The sequence below is a fragment of the Eubalaena glacialis genome, chromosome 2 (assembly GCF_028564815.1).
Source record: "Eubalaena glacialis isolate mEubGla1 chromosome 2, mEubGla1.1.hap2.+ XY, whole genome shotgun sequence".
Lineage (NCBI taxonomy): Eukaryota > Metazoa > Chordata > Mammalia > Artiodactyla > Balaenidae > Eubalaena > Eubalaena glacialis.
The window spans coordinates 120200044-120221200 of NC_083717.1; the positions used below are offsets into that span (position 1 = coordinate 120200044).

At 42.2% G+C, this 21157-nt stretch overlaps 1 protein-coding gene across 2 annotated transcripts; it reads right to left on the reverse strand.

Annotated features, from left to right (window-relative positions):
• Positions 1-1098: 1098 nt before the first annotated feature.
• Positions 1099-20942, reverse strand: DAD1 (defender against cell death 1). 2 transcript variants are annotated; one of them, XM_061182348.1, is made up of 3 exons: positions 20655-20942; positions 11584-11758; positions 1099-1341 (listed from the first exon to the last, which is right to left on the reverse strand). In XM_061182348.1, exons 1-2 carry the CDS (start codon positions 20863-20865, stop codon positions 11628-11630), a joined length of 342 nt encoding a protein of 113 aa, XP_061038331.1. In that variant the 5' UTR covers positions 20866-20942; the 3' UTR covers positions 1099-1341; positions 11584-11627. The 2 variants fall into 2 exon arrangements, with proteins under 2 accessions (XP_061038331.1, XP_061038332.1); XM_061182349.1 differs by lacking the exon at positions 1099-1341 and adding an exon at positions 7771-8024.
• Between the last annotated feature and the right edge of the window lie 215 nt (positions 20943-21157).

A 21157-nucleotide genomic window follows, 5' to 3' on the forward strand; every position in this document is an offset into this window, starting at 1 on the left:
GAACCCCTGCTCTGGATGGGTGCTTCTCAAACTTTAATATGAACATGAATCACCTGCTGACCACGTTAAAACAAAGATTCTGCTTCAGGAGGGTCTGGGGTGGGCTTGAGAGTCTCTTTTTCAAATAAGCTCCTAGGTTATGTCAATACTGCTGGTCAACAGGCTACGTTTTGCATAGCAAGAATCCCGAGCAGCACTTCTCCAATTTGGCTGCACGTTAGAATCTCCCGGGTAGTGGTACAAAGTGCAGATGCCACCCCAGAAGATTTGTATTTAATTGGTCTGGGGTGTGCCCTGGGCATTGAGATTTCATTTTTAAGTTCCCCAAGCGATTCTAATGTGCAGCCAAGTTGGGAAACCTCTAGAGCACAACTCACCATCTCAGCAGTCAGCTAAATTTAAATAGCGGAATCCTCAACATAGCTTATTTCCTGTATATAGCACCCAAGATGGAAATAGGGCTGCTACCACAATACATATAAGTATGTCTAGACTTCAGCCAGCAGACCTATTGTTCCACCCAAGTGTGTCATGAACTCTGATCTTAAGTAAGTTACAAATCGGAGCTTCAATTTCTTCATCTATCTAATGAGGATTGGAACCCCTGAGATAATGGTAAGAACAAAATGAGAGAACATTTGTCAAGGTGGTTTGGAAAGTAGTGTCTCCTATAAATAAGCAAATATACAAACCCCACTTTTGGCACTCTTCTTACTCGGTCTAAGAGATACATATTTCACTTTTCACCACTAAATCACGTTGAAACAGATATAAATGGGGAAGCACACACTTTTCTCACAAAGTGCTTAATGATGCAGTTCCAGGAAGCATTGTGTCATAAGAGCGGAACCACCCGCAACAATTGAAGGATTAGTAAGGGATTACCAGCTCCAGGGAAAAGACAAAGGACTGTGGTTTCCCAGGGTTGTCAGCCCCGCCTTTTGTCATTAACTTCAAATACACTTAATGAAAATGTGGAGGTAGATTCACAGTTGCAACTTATCAACTCCTAAAGCGCTCTGCACAGCGGATTGAAGGAAAAAAAGGACTTACATACCAATAAAGAATAAAAACAAAAAACAGAGCCAGAGGCAGAGGAAGGAGTGGCATGGAGCTTTTTAATTTGGAAGGCAAAAAGGTTACACTTCATGGAAGGCAGAGGCTGTGCTAATAAATGCTCATTACAAAGTTGTTCTGACACGGAAGCCTGGGAACTCTCTGGGCTCTCCAACCGCAACCCAAATCAGTCGGTAGTTAAGCATAAATCTGAAGAAAATCCATGTGTCCAACAAACTGCCATCTCAAGAGCTCTTCTTATCCAGGGGAAATCAAAAAGTGAACCTTTAAGAAAGAAGCAGAAAGGTAAGAAGAGATACTCAAGGTTTCTAAAAATGTTTTGTGATATGCTACAGACAGGGTCTCGAATTCTTCGATCTAAATTCTAAACCCGTAAAGACAAAGGCAGTTATGGGGTTCCCAAATTCTGGACAGTATTTAAGCCAGGTTAGAACAACCAGAATAAAGCAAATTTTTGCACTGAACATTTTATAGAGGTATCCATAAAAATTAATGCTCAAATCTGAATTCCAAGCACACGAAGGCATAACTCACTCGGAACTGTAGCCGTGGGTTCTAACGCCACCTCTGCAATTAATTAGCTGCACGACTTTACATAAGTCACTCTGACCTCTCCGATCCACAAACCCTCTTTGTGGTGAGAGGATTGCAACTTAGCCTAAAGAGCTTTTCTGGATTTAGAAAGCTTACAAAGCACTAACTTCCAGTTTGGGGGATGGGGTAGGGGGAGTGGAAGAAGGAAGAATTCGAAAGAAAGTAGAGAAAGATTCCCAATCTCAGATTTAACGAAGGACCAAAACAGAAGAAATCATTTTGTTTTCATTTAACAGTAAGATTATTTTTGGCAAGAAGGAAGTGGAGAGTAACCCCAAGAGAAGAGGCCACACAGCTGCCAGTCAGATGGGACTGACTGTAAGCTGTGAAGTGGAGCCCAGCCCTGCCCCGTAAACACCGACTTCCCTTCTCACACCTCTAGGAGGGCTGCCCACCTGGTGTGCTCCAACACCGTGTGGCCAGAAGGTGACCCCTTGGCCCTACGGGCCCCAATGTCCCCAGCCACAAGCAGCCCATTTTCCTGCAGTGTGCCATAAAAATATTGTCATCTTCTATGTGTGAAGATGAGAAAGGTTGGGAAACACTATGTTTCAGAAAAGCTGGGCTACACCAGTAGGTGAAAGGGCACCACCTTATTTTGTGCATTGGTTCAGGTGACCTGGAGATTCTAGCATCAGAGTTTAGAGGAAAGATCTTAGACTTCTAGCCAGATTGCTTTTATTCCACTAACAATAAAAGAGAAATGCTACATAATTGCAGAACATTCCTGCATCAGTGGAATTATGAGAAATATGTAAAACAAAGAGCAAAAACAGGGAGCAAAAGTGATCACAGTGCCAAATAAGAACAAACAGACCTATTAAAACTAACCTAGGGGCTTCCCTGGTGGCGCAGTGGTTGAGAATCTGCCTGCCAATGCAGGGGACACGGGTTCGAGCCCTGGTCTGGGAAGATCCCACATGCCGCGGAGCAACTAGGCCCGTGAGCCACAATTACTGAGCCTGCACGTCTGGAGCCTGTGCTCCACAACAAGAGAGGCCGCGATAGTGAGAGGCCTGCGCACTGCGATGAAGAGTGGCCCCCGCTTGCCACAACTAGAGAAAGCCCTCGCACAGAAACGAAGACCCAACACAGCCAAAAATAAATAAATAAATAAATAAAAATTAAAAAAAAAAAAAACTAACCTATTCATTCTTGTTGAAGAGTTTATTAGATTATGTTTTTGGAATCAATTTAATTTCAGTTTTCATTTCTGATAAAAAAAAAAAACTAACCTATTCACTCCATCAAATGTCTTAAAGCAAACTCTCTGACAACAGACTATGAACTAATACGACACATCAGTTCTAACCGCCAAAGTGAGAGCGGAATAGAGCACAGGGCCACTTCAGTGAAGAGCCTGACACAATGAGAATTATAAAAGAAATCCTCGTTCAGTATAAAAGCCAAGTTTTGAGATCCTACGACAATAAAACATCTTAATCTAAGACACTGGGATTGGTCCAACTAAAAGGCAAAAAATGACTCATGAGAGTAAATCTCTTTGACAATGGTTTTCAGAAAATTCCTATTTACATAGATTTGCTCCTTTCTTTTAAGGCAAAAACATATCTACCAGACAGTACTCTAAAAGCAGAGGTTCTAGGAGTCTTTGAAATATTAGCTCAACAAAATTGGACTATTCACCAGCTCAGAAGAATGATTTCAACTGTTAACCAGGGGATAAAGGTTTCAAGAAACTGACAAATAAAATTTCCTCCCCTGATATCAAGACATGCAAAGTGGAAAACACCTACTGAGAGGAGTTAGCATGACTTCTTCAGTCTATTCACCCAAGCAGGAAAGACAGCACCATTCGATCAGCCTGTTCTCATCATCTTAAGAGAAAGCAAGGCACAACACAAAGAACTGTTAAAAAGAATTACTCTCTGTAGAGACACAAAAGATGATGCCAGACAGGGTCATTTATGTTTGGAATCTGCTTTCCCAGCACCATCTCTATTCAGACACCAGCACTGAGCAGATACGCTCAAATACTGATTTTCCTTCAAATCCATCTCATCCTAGATCCTGGTCACTCAATTAAAACTGAAATTAGAGAAAATGTGAATCAAAGACCATTCTGCAGAAACTCTAGGTTCAGAGCTCAATGTGAATCACTACAATTTCAGAAGGCACGGATCTGAAAATGAAAGGAGCTGTAGAGATCAGCTCGTCCAATCCTCTCAATCTTACAGATGAGGAAACCATCACCTGAGAGTTTGACAGATTTGTCCAGAGCTGTGCTATCCAACACCACAGCCACTAGCCACAGGTGACTATTTAAGCTGAGTTAAAATTAAATAAAATGAAAACTTCAGTGCCTCACTTAGCCACATTTCAAATGTTCAATAACTACATGTGGCTAGTAGCTACCATATTTGGCAGTGCAGACTTAGATTTGCACAATGCAAAGTTCTACTGCACAGCACCGGCCCAGGGTCACCCTCTCTGGATAAAGTCAGGTCTCCTGATCTGCATTCTCCTCCACTTCTTCCAGATCATACTAAAGATGACCAACTTTGCAGAAACATTTTAGATAGCCTGTCTTCATCCTTTCTTATCAACCTCTCCTAAGTTTTTCCCATTTAAAAAAGAGAAGCAAGCTTAATAATGTTAATGGAAACCTTCTAACAAAATGTGTATATTCATCATCCAAAAGTCTTAGAACATAATAGAGAGGAAAGAATATAAAAGTGTGAAGTCAAAGTATCTGTTATCGAGTTCCCACTCAGTCACTTATTAGTTCCAGGCCCTGGACAAGTCAACTTAAATTTCACCAAGGTTTAATTACCTCATGTACAGAACGGGAACACTGCTATTTGTCTACCTCCATCACAGGGTGGGCCATGAGGATGACGTGGGTTGATGTGTGTAAAAGTGTATGTGGGGACTTCCCTGGTGGCACAGTGGTTAAGAATCCGCCTGCCAATGCAGGGGACACGGGTTCAAGCCCTGGTCTGGGAAGATCCCACATGCCGCCGAGCAACTAAGCACGTGCGCCACAACTACCGAGCCTGCATTCTAGAGCCCGCGAGCCACAACTAGTGGAGCCCACGCACCGCAACAAAGAGTAGCCCCCGCTCGCCACAACTAGAGAAAGCGCGTGCACAGCAACAAAAACCCAACGCAGCCAAAAGTAAATAAATAAATAAATAAATTTATTTTTTCAAAAAAGTGCATGTGGAGTGTGAGTCCTGCAAGCCTGGTTATGTGACAACTGTAAAACATTTGATAAATGTTGTCTAATTTTGTAAAAGGCCTTATACAAACACCATGCATTTTGTTAGACAATCACACTTTTGATGGATGATGAAAACCTGGTAATATGGATAAAAAGCAACAACTGAAGGTAAAAAGCAAGAAAAAAAAAAAAGCAAAGCTCAACTGAGGATCCACACAAACAGCATGATCTTCCTCAAACACAATGGGACTATCGTGAGTACTATGAATCAAAGGCTTTAACAGCTGCAAGAGACTCTGATGACCATCCAGGCCAATCCCCTCCCTGGGCACATAGGGAAATGAGGGCTCAACGACAAGCTTATTTCTCCATTCAACTAGTTAACAACACAGCAAAGTCTACAACACAGGTCTTCCAATTCTAGCCTCACGCTCGTGCCCCACTCCACCATCCCTCGTGTGAATTGTTCCCTTGGCATCTTTCTTCCCCAGCACTTTCCTCATGTCTTAGCATCCGCATCACCAATGATACAGCTATTTTATACAGCATTTTGTTGCAGCTAAAAATGATTTACTCATTCATACACTCATTCAACAAACATGCATTGTGACCGTTAGCCCTGTGCTAAGCTCTGAGGTCCCCACCCTGTGGGAATTTAACAGTCCAGTGGTAGAGACAGGAAAATGAATGGTTTCATAACCATGTGGTAAGTGCAGCGTTAGGGGCATGCACAGTGGACCGTGAGGGCCCCAAGAAGAGGGTCTTATGCAACCTGGGGGCAGGATGACTTGCAGTCGGAATCATCTGAGCTTCAAGGCCGGAGAAACTAAGGCAGGGAATGAACTTCATAAATAGAAATCTATGGGAATTCCCTGGCGGTCCAGTGGTTAGGACTCAGCACTTTCACTGCCGGGGCCCGGGTTCCATCCCTGGTCAGGGAACTAGGAACCCGCAAAACGCAAAGCTTGGCCAAATTTTTAAAAAAACACAAATCTACTTGATATTCTCTTTTTTTTTTCTTTTTTTTTTTTTTTTGGTAGTTTTAAATGAACCAAATACCAAATAGAGCACAATCACCAATTCAAGAATCACCAATTACTTGGGTTTTTTGTAAATAAAATAAGCAGATTCAAGGTTCTAAGAATAAGAATCTCACCCTCCAACCAGGAAAAAAAAAGGGGGTTGAGAAAAGATTATGCTAACTCAAAATACTTTCTACAAATTTAGAGTAGTTCCCTTTTTGAGAACTTATCTGGTGGCTAAACCTAATTCAATATAAGGTGAAATGTCACCGAGAAAATGAAATGGAAACTAACCCCCCCACCCAAAAAAATTAAAGATGACTGCCAGCAGGATGTCATGCTGAGAGCAAAAACAGGTCTACAAGAAACCGGAAAGGGAGCTCTCGAACTGACAGATCAGAAAAGGAAATAAAAGGTCAATCTCTGGGTCACCGTGCACTTGGTCTTCCCTAGGTGACAAAGGTTGCATGCCCTTTTGTGCCTGACTGACACCGCCCACCTCTGGCCAGAATGTAAAGCAAGCCCCACCCAACACCTAGGCCCACTTGGACCTCTGCTGCCCTCCTGTGACTGGAAAGAAACTAGGTTTTATCACAAAGGTATCTGTGGTTTTTCCCCCCAAACTCAGCTTCTCTTGGGCTTTGTAGTACCTTCTCTCAGCAATGAAATGTACAAGCCACTGGGTGGCAGTAGCGCCTAAGAAATAACATTTAGATCCCCTTCCAGAGGTAACTTTCTAGATTACTACAGTACTTTACTGATGAATTCAAAAAGCCAACGGTGACTGCTTGTTTGTAAATAGTACTGTTTGTCAGTTATGTTCTGCCCAGCCCTGCAGCGCCCTCGCTCCAGCCGGGATTAAACACTACGAATTTTTAAAGACCTGTGGGAGAACAGCCTCCACCATAAAAACAAAGCCACACTAACAAGGTTTCAGCGCAACCTGGTGGCAAACAATCGCCCTCAGGCTGAGCATACTTCCAAGCTCAGGTCTGTCCCCTTGTCGAAGCCCTGTTCACTTCTCCCTCTGATCCAGGGCCCAGTCATCAGGAACTTTCCTTCCCAAGCTGTGACCCAATGTAGCTAAGTTCCTCTTTTCTTCATTTCCCTTCAGAACACCTGAGATAGGCTGACATTTTCTGAAAAGAATTTCACAAGGAGACGTGGAAAAACAAAACAGGAAATATTTACGGATAGTATGTAAATCTTTAAATATTCAAACCTACTGAACTTCTATATAATGCATTCATTCAAAATAGATTACTGCCACCTAAGTGCCAAACACTGATCATCACTTTAGGTGTGCATGGATTCTCCCAACTCAGAAGCTCACTAGGAGCATTTTTCACTTTTGCATTTTCATTTTTTTTTTTTTAATAAATTGATTTATTTATTTTAGTTTTGGCTGCATTAGGTCTTTGCTGCGCACAGGCTTTCTTTAATTGCGGCGAACGGGGGCTACTCTTCGTTGCAGTGCATGGGCTTCTCCTTGCAGTGGCTTCTCTTGTTGCAGAGCACCGGCTCTAGGTGCAAGGGCTTCAGTAGTTGTGGCACACGGGCTCAGTAGCTGTGGCTCACGGGCTCTAGAGCGCAGGCTCAGTAGTTGTGGCGCACGGGCTTAGTTGCTCCGTGGCATGTGGGATCTTCCCAGACCAGGGCTCGAACCCGTGTCCCCTGCCTTGGCAGGCGGATTCTTAACCACTGCGCCACCAGGGAAGCCCTGCATTTTCATTTTTTTTTTGAATTTTATTTTATTGTTTTTATACAGCAGGTTCTTATTAGTTATCTATTTGCATTTGCATTTTTATGATAATCTAAAAAACATTCATTATGAGTCTATTCTTTTCATTATTTTATTTATTTATTATTTTTGGCTATGTTGGGTCTTTGTTGCTGCACACGAGCTTTCTCTAGTTGCAGTGAGCAGGGGCTACTCTTCGTTGCAGTGCGCGGGCTTCTCATTGTGGTGGCTTCTCTTGTTGTGGAGCACGGGCTCTAGGCGTGCGGGCTTCAGTAGTTGTGGTGCACGGGCTTCAGTAGTTGTGGCTCGCAGGCTCTAGAGTGCAGGCTCAGTAGTTGTGGTGCACGGGCTTACCTGCTCCGCGGCATGTGGGATCTTCCCGGACCAGGGCTCAAACCAGTGTCCCCTGCATTGGCAGGCAGACTCTTAACCACTGCACCACCAGGAAAGCCCCTATGACTCTATTCTTGACCACTGGAATAGCCACTTATACCAGTGCTGCCAACTGAACAGCTAACTTTTACCACAGGTTTCTCACACTGCCATCTCTGGACATGTTTTCAGGAGGCCACAGAAGTCTGAAGTTTGGAAAAGGCTGTCTTAACAGATGTAGGTTTTACAATAGTCCTAGCTGAACAAAAGTGCCATGAAGACAGTCAAGTCTTACAGCAGAGGGAAGGAATGGGGACTGGAGGGATTCAAAGGAACTTCAGCTCAATCTACAATGCTTCATCTGTTCAAAACCTGTTCACTCCAGGTGGCGGATACACGGCGGTGTTTGTTATATTCTTCTCTGTACTTTTCTGTATTTTTTAAATTGTCATACAAGCAAAGAAAGTAAGTAATAAAGGAAAGGACGGTGATAAAAGTAACTGTGGTAACTTTTTTTTTTTTTTGATGTGGACCATTTTTACAGTCTTTACCGAATTTGTTACAATATTGTTTCTGTTTTACGTTTTGGTTCTTTGGCTGTGAGGCATGTGGGATCCTAGCTCCCTGACCAGGGATCGAACCAGCACCCCCTGCATTGGAAGGCAAAGTCCTAACCACTGGACTGCCAGGGAAGTCCCTGTGGTAACTTTTTAAACACATTTCTTTAACTCTGCAATTGTCAAATACTTTATAATAAGCAACTTTAAGCAAAAATAGATATTAAAAAAATTTTTTGACATCAGACTGGATTACTAGACTTAAAAAATTTCCAGCAAGGTTCTCTGAACCTCAGTTTCCATCTGTAAGTGGAATTACCAAGCCTGTCCTCATAAGGTTGTTTTGAACATAAAATAAGACTTAAAGCCTGGCCCAGGCGAGCACTCACTATCTGTTAACTTCCTTACTTCTCCTGGAATAAATTTCTTTAACTCAGTGCCATTTTCTTTTGATATGCTTTTTCACAGTAGCTGCTGGTTTTAAATGTCACCCCCAAATTCACACAACAGCAGTAAGCTATAGATGTTTATTCTTTTTATACCCAACTCTCAACATACTTGTCAAATATGGAGAATATTCAACCTGTTTTGTTCTACCTTCTGAGTTGATATAAATATTGAAAGCTCACTCGAAAACCATTTTAAAAGTGTTTTAGCACACTGTACATAGAACTGAGTTAGAAGCACAGAAAAAGGGCAAATAAATGTATATTTGAAAATTGAGGGCAGGACAGTACAGTATATGTCAAATTGTGATCATTTCACAAATGATCTCTGTGAAAAACCCCCTGGGGAGTCCCCCACAGAAGGATTTCACTACGAATATACTCTCTATAGAATGATTTAACACTGCAATCTGGGATTGGAAGACTGTGCTATACCTTGGGCCCATAATTTCCAGCTGAACAGGTGGCCCTAGAACGTTAATAGGGTCTGCAGTACGCAGTTTCTGCTGAGCCTGCTTTCTTGTCTCTGTTTTTGTCATGATTTTGAAATACTAGCCTCTCTGCTGCAGAGTCCTCCTCCAATCACGACAGCCCTAGGAAATTATTTTTCATGATTTGGTATCTCCCTGATCCTAGAGAACAAACATCCTTGAACTGTTTGCTCTGTCCCCTTGTTAAAGCATACAATATGACTCATCTAGAAAAAGTAACTAGAAATTTAGAGTAGGGCAATCAGAAGACTTATGACCTTTCCAGCAAGGTTTCTATCAGAGCCCAAGGGTTACTCAAGATGTTCGCAGGTCAATGCTGCTGGGTGAATTTTCTAGCTGTACTCAAGAAGCTGTCATTGGTCAGGCACCCTGTCTGTGGCCTCTGCTCCCAGATGGCACAGCGGCCCAGTTCTCTGGACCGCCACAGCACTTTGTTCAGGTCTTTAGTGTGGCTCTAACTGCTGTGTTTACATGCCCTTCTCCCCTTCTAGACTGTTCACTGCTTGAAGGCAGCCACATTTTACTTTTCTTTGTGTTCCCAGGATCAAGGCATTGACTAGCACATGGGGGAACAACTCAAGTCCTGATTGGGTCTCCAAAAAGTTCAACTGTATTAAGATAGTAGAAAGAAGTGGTTCACAACCTCTTTTACTGATATAAACCACCTCTGTCAACTTACCACTGCCAAAAATGAAACCTTACCTGAACTAACAGTACTGTTTTTGAGACAATATCTATGGAAAGGATTTATGTAATATATTAAGTAACTGATTGATTCATGCTAGAAACTGAAGTAAAGTCCTTGTCACATTATTGCATTCACTTTGTCCATGGTTGCTCTACCTCTTGTGTTAGATTTCTGATTAGTACAAAAATGATAGCTTTCCAAGTTGTGATAGAAAGAGGTTGGTCCTGGGATATCCTTCCCCCAAAGAGGGTAAGTTTCCTAAGGTTCTCGTTTCTCTACCCCAGTAATAGCAACATTTAATTTTGTAGGAGAAAGGCAAAGAATAGAGCGCATTCATTCATCAGTGAGCAACACGGGATACTGAAAGAGCACTAGGCCAAGAGCACCATTGGACTAAGGCGCTATGCTGCTTCCACTTAGCTATGTGGCCAGGGAAGGCCAGTGGATTGTTCTGGACCTCTGTTTTCTCATATATAACATAAGTTTTAAGATAGAGTCAAGGGACTTCCCTGGCGGTCCAGTGGGTAAGACTCCACACTTCCAAGGCAAGGGACATGGGTTCCATCCTTGGTCAGGGAACTAGGATCCCGCATGCCGTGCAGAGTGGATATATACACATACACACAGAGAGAGAGACAGAGAGAGAGAGTCAAGTACTTCTCAGAGCTTTTAGGATTCTGCTTAGGAGGGAAGGATGGAGGGGAGAGCATACCACACATGGAGAGCCCAAGCAAAGACGGCTTTTCAACTTCTGTCAATCAGAACAACTCGGCTCCACTGCTGAGATTCTATATGAGTTTACTTTAAAAAAAAAAGAGCTCTATTGCTAAAAAAAGAAAACTGGCAAATGACCAAATGGCATCTCATCCTATATGTTAAAGTGTTCTCCCAAGCTAATCCAATTTTCCCACTAATTTTTAATTTGGCACATATATAAGCAAGCAGCCATCGTCATTCATTCGGCATATGCTGGATGTCCATCAGGTGTAAGCACTATACTAGGTACTATGGGGACAATGGCCCGGCATTTGAAGTCATCTGAGATCAAAATCAGAAAAAAAATTATAGAGCAAATCTAAAAGCAAAACTTACAATTTATGTCTCTTCCAAGATCTCATAGTTATTTTCATGGAGTTATTGGTGCAGAAATTGATGTATTAGCTACAAGCAAACTCTCATTTTCTGTTACCTTAATGATTTGCAGAACAGTGAGAAGAGAAGGCAACGACCAAGAGCAGCAGCACTGATGAATCATGACGATATTAACACATACTCTGCAGACCAATATGGAAAATTCTGCAAACGTCTTATCAACAATATGGGAACTCTGACAACCATGATCAAAACCAGCCCCTCCGATTTCTGTTTCTAAAACCAACACTATGTGACAAGCACTAAGATCATCACTTACATTCTTCTAGTCTCCTACGCCTCAATTAAGTAAATGGGAATGATTCAGCCAACGAAGTTCATGACAACAAGGTGCAGGATGGTGCTGGCAAAGAGAAAATCAGCAAAGGCTCGCTCCGGGGAGATGCCTTGGAAATCCGCTTTGTTTTGTGGGTTGATCTGTATTCTCAGACAAACTGTACAAGAAGAAAAACACAAAAGTGATTATCAAGAAGTATGAAACAAGTATGACTAATGCACACACACATACCCTCTGACCCAACACTTCTGTTCCAGCAGAAATGACACATAAGTCCATCAAAAGGCACGTACAGGAATGATACCCATGATGGCCCCCAACTGGAAGCAATCTAATGTCCATCAACAGTAAAATGGGGAGAATTCCCTGGCGGTCCAGTGGTTAGGACTTGGCGCTTTCACTGACAGGGGCCCGGGTTCAATCCCTGGTTGGGGAACTGAGATCCCACAAGCCAAGAAAAAAAAAACCGTAAAATGGGTAAATTATGGCATATGCATACAATAGAATACCATATAGCAATGAAAAAGAACTTCACAACATGGATGAATTCTGCAAATATCATGATGAGCAACATAATCCAAACACCAAAAAATACATGCTTTATGATTCTACTTATATAAAGCTTAAAATTGGCCAAAACCAATCTACAGTAATACAAATCAGGACAGTGGTTTTTATCGTTCACAGGAGATGACTTGGAAGGCAGGAGGAGAGGCCTCTAGGGTACTGATAATGTTCTATATCCTAATCTGGTGGTGGCTAAAAGAGTGAATTTAAAAGTTCATCAAGTTGTACACAAATTTTATGCTGTTAATTGTTTAAGGGAACAATACGACTTCTCAGAGTTAGGCTAAAAACCAAAGGCTTACTTAGAAAAAAAAAATATTGATATAACACCAAAATATCTTTAGAACTCTCTTATCTCCTGAATTAAGTTTATAATTATACCTAGATCAAGATGTAGTTGAGGCAGTAACAAAGGGGCTAGGCTGAATGACCAAAAGTTATAAAATTGTGAATTATTTCCAACAGAATGTGTACATTAGGCAGCAAAGATGCTTATCCATGAGGACCTCACAATTGTAGATAATCTTTGATCTCAAAGTTCTAGCAGCTGCTTGTCTCAAAAAAGGCAAGAGATCTAAGTTACATGACGCTGACAGAGAACTCTCCACTACCACACTCTGTACCCTTGAAGATTCCAACCTGATACCATAGCCACAGTCACCATTTGACATGAAAAGAAAGCTCTAGGAATACACTTTTCCAAAATATCTTTACACCTGTGACAAATGATTACACTACTTAACCCAAATTTGCTTCAGGCTAGCATCCATTCCATCACTAACCAAGAAAAGGCAACAGACTGAGATCTAACCCAAAGGTCAGAAAACTACCAGACTGGGCTTCCCTGGTGGCACAGTGGTTAAGAATCCGCCTGCCAATGCAGGGGACATGGGTTCGAGCCCCGGTCCGGGAAGATCCCACATGCTGCGGAGCAACTAAGCTCGTGCACCACAACTACTGAGCCTGTGCTCTAGAGCCCGCGAGCCACAACTACTGAGCCCGCGTGCTACAACTACTGAAGCCCGTGCGCCTAGAGCCCGTGCTCTGCAACAAGAGAAGCCACTGCAATGAGAAGCCCGTGCACCACAATGAAGAGTAGCCCCCGCTCACCACAACTAGAGAAAGCCCGCATGCAACAACGAAAAACCAATGCTGCCAAAAATAAATAAATAAAAAATAAACAAATTAAAAAAAAAAAACTACCAGACTACTTCTTCAGAGTCCATCGCCATGGCAACAGAGTCTTCATTATGCTTAAACATGCAAACAGTGTGGGAAAACCCCGGATCTTTTCAGGCACCTGAACCCTTCAAAATATGAAGGACACTGACTGAAGCAAGAGCGACCAATTAAAATCCCACTGTGGTGAGTATAGCTTGGTTCACCCATTTGGGAGAGCAACTGGCAACATCTATTATATTTTAAATGTCTTTTGAGTAAAGAATTTATCTTAGAGAACAAAGGCATTCTAACAGCATGTTCGTAAAGTTGAAAAAAAAAAGTGAAAACAGTCCAAATGACATCAAGGGGATTACTTAAATAAATTACACTACAGACATGCAATAAAATTCCATGCAATTATTCAAAAGAATGAGATTAATTCGCTATACGTTGACAGTAAAGATGTCCACGATATATTAAGTGAAAAAAAGCCAAAAATATTACTCCCTTTCAGATTTCTCTTAAACTGCATATATATATATACACACACACACACACACACACACAAATAACTATTTTCTCATTTATTTTAGTTGGAATCTAGGAAAAAATCTGGAGAAAGAGACACCAAACACGATTAACAGCGGCTATTGGGGTGGAAGATGGGAGTAGAGTAGTGCTTCGAGAAATATGAGGGGACAAAAGGAAAGAGAAGCTCCCCATGAAGGTAGACAAAGAAATGAATTGATGTGTTATTATTATCATAATCATAGTAACCCAAGTTACTTCAATGACAACATAAGAATCAGAATCGCACAGAGATGCAAAGGACCCTGAAGGTCCTGAAGACCAACACCCCATCTAATGCACAAAATACCCAAGAGGTGGCGGATATGGGCATGCCAGGGGAGGCTGCATGAATCAGCTAGGAATAGTTCCAAAGTATACTCACCATATCCAGAATCTGATAAGTCATCCCCAGGTGCAGAATTACAAACCATCCAGAGACTGTGTTACTGACAGAGGCAGCAAATCCCTCAGATGCAGGGATATGCCGCCTCTATCAGTAACACAGGCTCTGGACAGTTTGTAATTCTCAAAAAGGCAAAGAACACCTGTTCAAAAAGCTCCTCCACAAAAGATCCTTCAGTCCTTCCTGAGCACTTCCAAAGATGGAAATGTACTACCTCCTAAGGCAGCTTGCTCCATTTTAGCAGTTCTAATTTGTCTCCTTAAATATTCACTTAGTCAGCAAAATATTTACTGAGCATCTACTATGCGCCATGCACTGTCCCAGGTGCTAGGACTATGGCACAGAACAAGACAGACAAGAGTCTGGCTCCCAGGGAACTTACACTCTAATGGAGAGAAACATAATAAATGAGAAAACAACTAAACAAGGAAATATGAGGTAGTGATATACGCTATGAAGAAAAGCAAGGTAATAAAAGAGTGACTGGGAAGCTATTTCTTATTTGGTGGTCACAGAAGGCTTCTCTAAGAAGGTGCTATTTAAGACCAAAACTTGAAAGACAGGAGCCAACCATGCAAAGATCTAGGGGCAGAGCATTCCAGATAGCAAGAACAATCTTGGTCAGACTGACCAGGCTGTAGGGATCAAGGGCAAGAGGGAGACAAGGGCCAAATCAGTGGGGCTTTGTAAGCTTCAGTAAAGAGTCTGGATGTAGTTCTAAGTACAATGGAGCAATATTTCAAAGTTTTGAGCAGATGAGTAAAATAATCTGATCTAAAATTTTTAAGGATGGTAGAACTGCAATGCGGAGAATGGTTTGCAAAGTTCAAGAAGCCAAAGAGTCATGCAGGAGCCAAAGAGCTCAGGTAATGGTAGTCAAAAGGGACAGAAGTCAAGAGATACAGGCTGTATTTTGGAGAAGACAGGGCTTGCTGATGTAATGGATGTGGGAGATAAGAGAAATCAAGGAATCAAGAAAACCTTCTAGGGAATTCCCTGGCAGTCCAGTGGTTAGGACTCCGAGCTTTCACTGCCGAGGGCCCGGGTTCAATTCAATCCCTGGTCGGGGAACTAGGATCCCACGGGCCGAGCAGCCAAAAAAAAAAAAAAAAACCTTCTAAATTTGTGGCTTCAACAACTTAACCAAAGCTGACACCATGTACTGACCAGCGAAGAGGCAAATGGCTAGGCCGCAAGGTTCAATCTGGAGTTGTGTGTTAGACATCAAGTGAAGATGTCAAGTAGGCAACTGGACTTACTAATTTGAAATTCAGGGAACAGATCAAAACTGAAAATATAAATGTGGTAGTTGTAGTTATATAGACATTATTTAAATTCACCTATGGGAAAGAAATACAGAGAAGAGGTCTAGAACCATGCCCTCAGACCAAGAAGCACCTAGCACAAACAGTAGGAAGGAAAAACCAGTGAGGTGAGAAGGAACAAGCAGGAGAGTATAGTGCTGCAAAAGCTTTGAGAAGAAGGTACTTCACTCACTCAGAAGGAAGCAGCCAACTATGTTAAGTGCTAAATGTTGCTGAGCATTCAGGCAAGGTGAGGTACATGGCCATTAGATCTGGCAAGATGGCTAGAGCAGTTTCACTGTAGTGGTGGGGACAGACCACCACCAAGAGTAGGTTAAGGAATGAATGGACGGTGAGAAAGCAGAAACAGCAACTAGACAACTATCCTTTCAAGGAACTCTGTGATGGAGCAGAAAGACATGTAATAGTAGCTGAAGGGGTATCTGAAGTCAAATTAATTTTTTTCATTGGACGATATTAGAGCATGTATGTATGATGGGAATGATCCAGTAGAGAGAAATGAATGATGCAGAATGGAGGGATGATTACAGAAGCTGAGTCCCTGAGTGAGCAAGAGAAGACTGGATCCTCTGCACAAGTGAAGAAGCTGACCTCTGAGAGGAAAGGGATATATCATCCACCATTACAGGAAATAAGTCAAAGAGTAGGGGGTCCATGTGTAGGTGGGCCGCTATGATTCCCTGGTAGGAAGATGAAAGGATTTCTTTTTTAGCAAAAAAAAAATAAAGCAAGATCATCAACTGAGAATAAAGGAAAAGAGAAAATATAGATGAAAGTGAAGAGAGAAAATATGAAGCATATTTTGGAAAAGCAAACATATCAGGGAAGTATTATAGGACCACTGGGCAGGGGTGAGTGCCTACTTGTGTTCCTATTCTCACCAATACTTCTCCATCACAGCACTATATCCAGGTTTACTTGTCTGCATCTCCCACTAGATTATAAACTCTGTGGGAGTAGAGATCATGTCTGCGTGTTCCACAGTTAAATCCTCAGTACCCTGGCAGGGAACCTGGCACATAATTGGTCAATATTCCTTAACTTATTATAGGCATGCTCACAGTTTAACATACAGTGTTAAGCACTGAGGATGCAGAGATGAAAAGAGCACTACACCACTACAGTGTACTGAAATAGGAATACAGGAGAAAGACCTAAATCTGAAGAGCCAGGGAAGGGTTCAAATGGAAGCAGCACTTGAGCTGAGATGGCTGAGAAGTAAAGGAATTTTCTGGGCAGTCAAACAAAGGTAAAATAGCTTAAGACATCTCGGTATGTTCAGGGAATAACAAGTAACTCAATAATGCTGGAATATAAAGTACAGAGGAGGCGGAGACGAGAGGAAGCTGGAGATGTGGCCGGGACCAGATTATCAAAGACCCTCTATGCCATTAAAATTTTTTTAAATTTCTCTTTGGGTACAGACAAATTTTATGTGGGGAGTAGCACAATCAGATTTGCAAGTCAAATCAAGCCTGCAAACACAGTGGAAGATGAGTGGAGGGAGAGAGATGAGAGTGTGGGAGATCATTAAGGAAGATTACAGGAGTCCAGATAAGAGGTATTTGAGAGCCTGAGTGACAGAGGATGAAGAGGTAGCAATGGATACGAAAGAGGTTTAGAAACAGGACTGTCAGGCATAAGGCTGGCAAACTTCCAATCTCCTGGACAACAGTTATGGGCCCAGAAATCTAATAGATAATTTCCAAAGAAATGCTGGACCCCAGTCCACACAGCCCAAGATCTCCCGTGAGACAGAAAACACTCTGAATTAGGCCTCCTTGCCTTTCAGATTCAAACTGTTTTTGGATCTGTAAACTAGGGGGAACAAAACTACTTTTTTTAATCCGTAAATATTTCATATAGATTAGAAAACAGAAGAGACCAAAGTTGTGAAATGACTTAAAAACTGATTTCAAGATCAAAGATTTATTTTAAGGACAGTCTTATTGTTTTCCACTCATCCCTCCAAAATAGCACTTTAAATGAGCAAAAAGAGGGATTTCAGTTAGGTAAAAAAGGAAACTAGAAGGGCTGCCAACACTGACACATTACTCTGAAAAAGGGACAGATGTCCTCCTCTAGAGAGATCTAACCACAAGATAAACAGTCAGCTGCTGAGGATGTCTGAAATCTGTCTGAAAGAAGAAAAATATTCTACCTCTGAAGTCCTTTTAAAGCCTACTATACTGTAAACTGTTGATCCAAAAAAAAAAAAAATTTTCTACCTCTGTCTCCTTGAAACCATGGTTAAGTCTCCCAGTCACGAGGGAATAGAAGAAAACAGACCATTTTCATCAGGCCCAAATAACACCAGGCTTTTTTAAAAATGTGATAGCATCCTATATCGGTTTAAAATGTACTAATCAATTTCCAAAGAACATATGCTACATAACACATGCAGAAGGAATGGAAGAGAACAGACTGCCAAAAAAGAAATTAAGGGAACCAGACTAAAGAACTTTTCCCTCCAATTCATCCTACACATTAACACCAATTTTAAGTCTCTCCTTTACTTAAATCTAAAACTTTTTTTTTTAATTTTTTAATCCTTAGATGCATTCCTATTACCTACAGGATAAAACTCCTTGGCCTGGCACTCAAAGCTCTAGCATCCAGCACTACCTAATCCTTCAACGTAATCGTCTACAATTCCCTTTCTCAGCCGAAGTGGCCTCCTCCGTTCTCTTCCAATAGGAAACACAACTCGGGGAAGTTAGAAACCTCAGCACTATAAATAAGTACAAGCCTTCCCTTCCCAACAACCAGAACAAAGGATAAACTCCAAATTTAAAATTTCCCATTAAAACCAGTATCCAGGGCTTCCCTGGTGGCGCAGTGGTTAAGAATCCGCCTGCCAATGCAGGCAACACAGGTTCAAGCCCTGGTCCGGGAAGATCCCACATGCCGCGGAGCAACTAAGCCCGCGCGCCACAACTACTGAGCCCACGTGCCACAACTACTAAAGCCCACGCACCTAGAGGCCATGCTCCGCAACAAGAGAAGCCACCGCAATGAGAAGCCCACGCACCGCAACAAAGACCCAACACAGCCAAAAATTTTTTTAAAAAACAGTATCCAGTTGAGGATCTGAGCTAACAAATGGCAGCAGTGGATTTAGTAAGGTCAAGTCTGTCAAAAGAAATGCAAACGATACCCTTCCACAGCAACTCTGAATTGTCTTGAATCCCTTCTTTTCCTGAAGCAACTTTCATTTCCCTGGCCCAATTACCAATTACCCAACACCTATGGACATCAGAATCCCTCAAAAGGACCTCACTATTAAAGTGCCCTAAAAAAAAAAAAAGTGCCCTTTCACTAGGCATTCTCTTCAATGACAGGCTATCAACTTCTCATTGAGGAGGAGAGTAGGGGGTCTGCTAATTCAATTTTAGCCACAACAGCCTCAAAAAACAAGACTTGGCACTGGAAAAATTATCTGCTCAAAAAATCTTCTCACTTCTATCACACCAATAATCTGCAACTCTAGTCCACATCCACTCTTCTGCAAACCACTCTTCCACGTAGCCCTGAGAAGTCATTCTTAACCCTAGAAGCTTATGAAGCCAGGGTGACTTCAGCACAGAGAAGGCTTTTTTTTTAATCACCTTTTAGGCCCCGCCCTATTCCTACTCTTTCCAGACCTGGAAAACAAAATCAGACATTCTCATGATTCCTTCTCCTGGGACTTCCCTGGAGGTCCAGTGGTTAAGATGCCGTGCTTCCAATGCAGGGGTCACGGGTTCAATCCCTGGTCGGGGAACTAAGATCCCACATGCCACGTGGTGGCCAAAGAAATAAAAAATAAATAAATAAAATAAAAAGATTCCTTCTCCTGTCTGGCTAATAAAATTCTTAGTCATGAACAGTATTTTAGGGGAGGAAGGAGGAGTCTAGAGCAAAGAGGGTAGGGTAGTATATCTGATGATGGTAACATATAAACTTCTATAGACCAGGATGCTGCTACAGAGAACCAGGTCTTGGTCATCTAAGCCAAAATTCAAAGATGTACAGGCTAACTCTGCAACTCCAGGCCAGGCTTACTGAACTAGTCCTTAAGTCCTTAGACTTATCTTAACTTGAGAAACAGAGGAGAAGGCAGAGTATCTCTGGCATGAGTCTGAACTAGCAATTTGAATGTGTAATAAGCATTCTACAGGTTTCTAAGTTTAAGCTGTAATTAAGACTCCACTGTAAATGAAGTCTCCAGACAATTCTAACGCTGTATTTTGTCTATGCCCCAATTACACTGTAAACTCGTTCAGGACAAGAAACATATACCAGGTGTATCTCCAAAGCTTTTACCATACCTTGCATGAGATTCAAAATACAATTTACAAATGTGCCTGTTGATGATCACACGTGGAAAAAAAAAAAAAAACATGAATTTTGGCATGTTTTCCAAGTCATGCAGCAGGTGATACCATGGCTGGAAAAGTTCATGTGGTAGCCACCTATAAACTGTACTGGCCAACACTCGCTGGGCCAAGCCTGGACTCAGTATTCAGTGAATCCCTGTTGAGCAAGAAAGGTCAGATTTTGGCAAAAATATATGGGGACAGTCAGCTCTCGTTAAATATGGCAGTCTACAAGGTATCAAATTTGCTGGGAATCAGAATAATAAAGCTAAAATAGACCTATGTGAGTGAAAACTGAGTTCAGGATAGTGAAATGACAGCTTCAGAGTTGGGTTTTCCATTTTAAAAGTTTACCAACTTCAAAGTTGTGTTAAAGCTAAGTGAAAGTTGGGAGTTTTCCATGGACCAATATGAAGTGAAGTGGATCACCAGGTTGAACAGCAACATGAAGGTGTTTCCAGATTTAATCCCAGCTCCTCGGCGGCTCTTTGGTATTAAGCACGACAACCTGAATGTGCCTCAATTTCCCCATTCACAAAAAGAGGGCAATGCGGGTTCCTCTCTCAACTTCACGAGGCGGTGGTCTCATATAGAGAGACGAGTACTGTGGGAATAAAAGCACGCATCAAAGTAACACATTATAACTGATACCACTTATAGAATCATTACCCGCTAGGATAAAACTCCCCACACAGGAGATGAAGCCCGAGAGGAAAGAGTTGAAGGGGAAGGTCCCCACGAGGAGACAATAACCGAATTGCAGCGCCCCGGTCAGCAGTATATACAGGAGGTACGCGTCCAACAACTTCAGACGCTGAGGAGTGGAGCTCAAGTACTCTTCTAAGAACCGCGAGATGACCGACAACACCGACGCCGACATGACTACACGCTCGATATTCCGGCCAGCGTACCCCACACTCCTAGCGGACCCGACGACCACACCGGATGTAGTGTCGGCGCATGCGCACCGCTAATAACCAGCTCCGCCCTCCCCAATTTGCTACTTTGCGCAGGCGTATAGGCCGGCCAAGGCACGAAACAAGTAATGCGCAGACGCAGAATATATCTACAGAATGAGAACTACAGCCAGAGAAAGCTAATGCGCCTGCGCAACGGGTCTGTCCGTGATCTGGAGACGTGTATCTTTTTGCGCTATTTCCGCCGTCATGTTG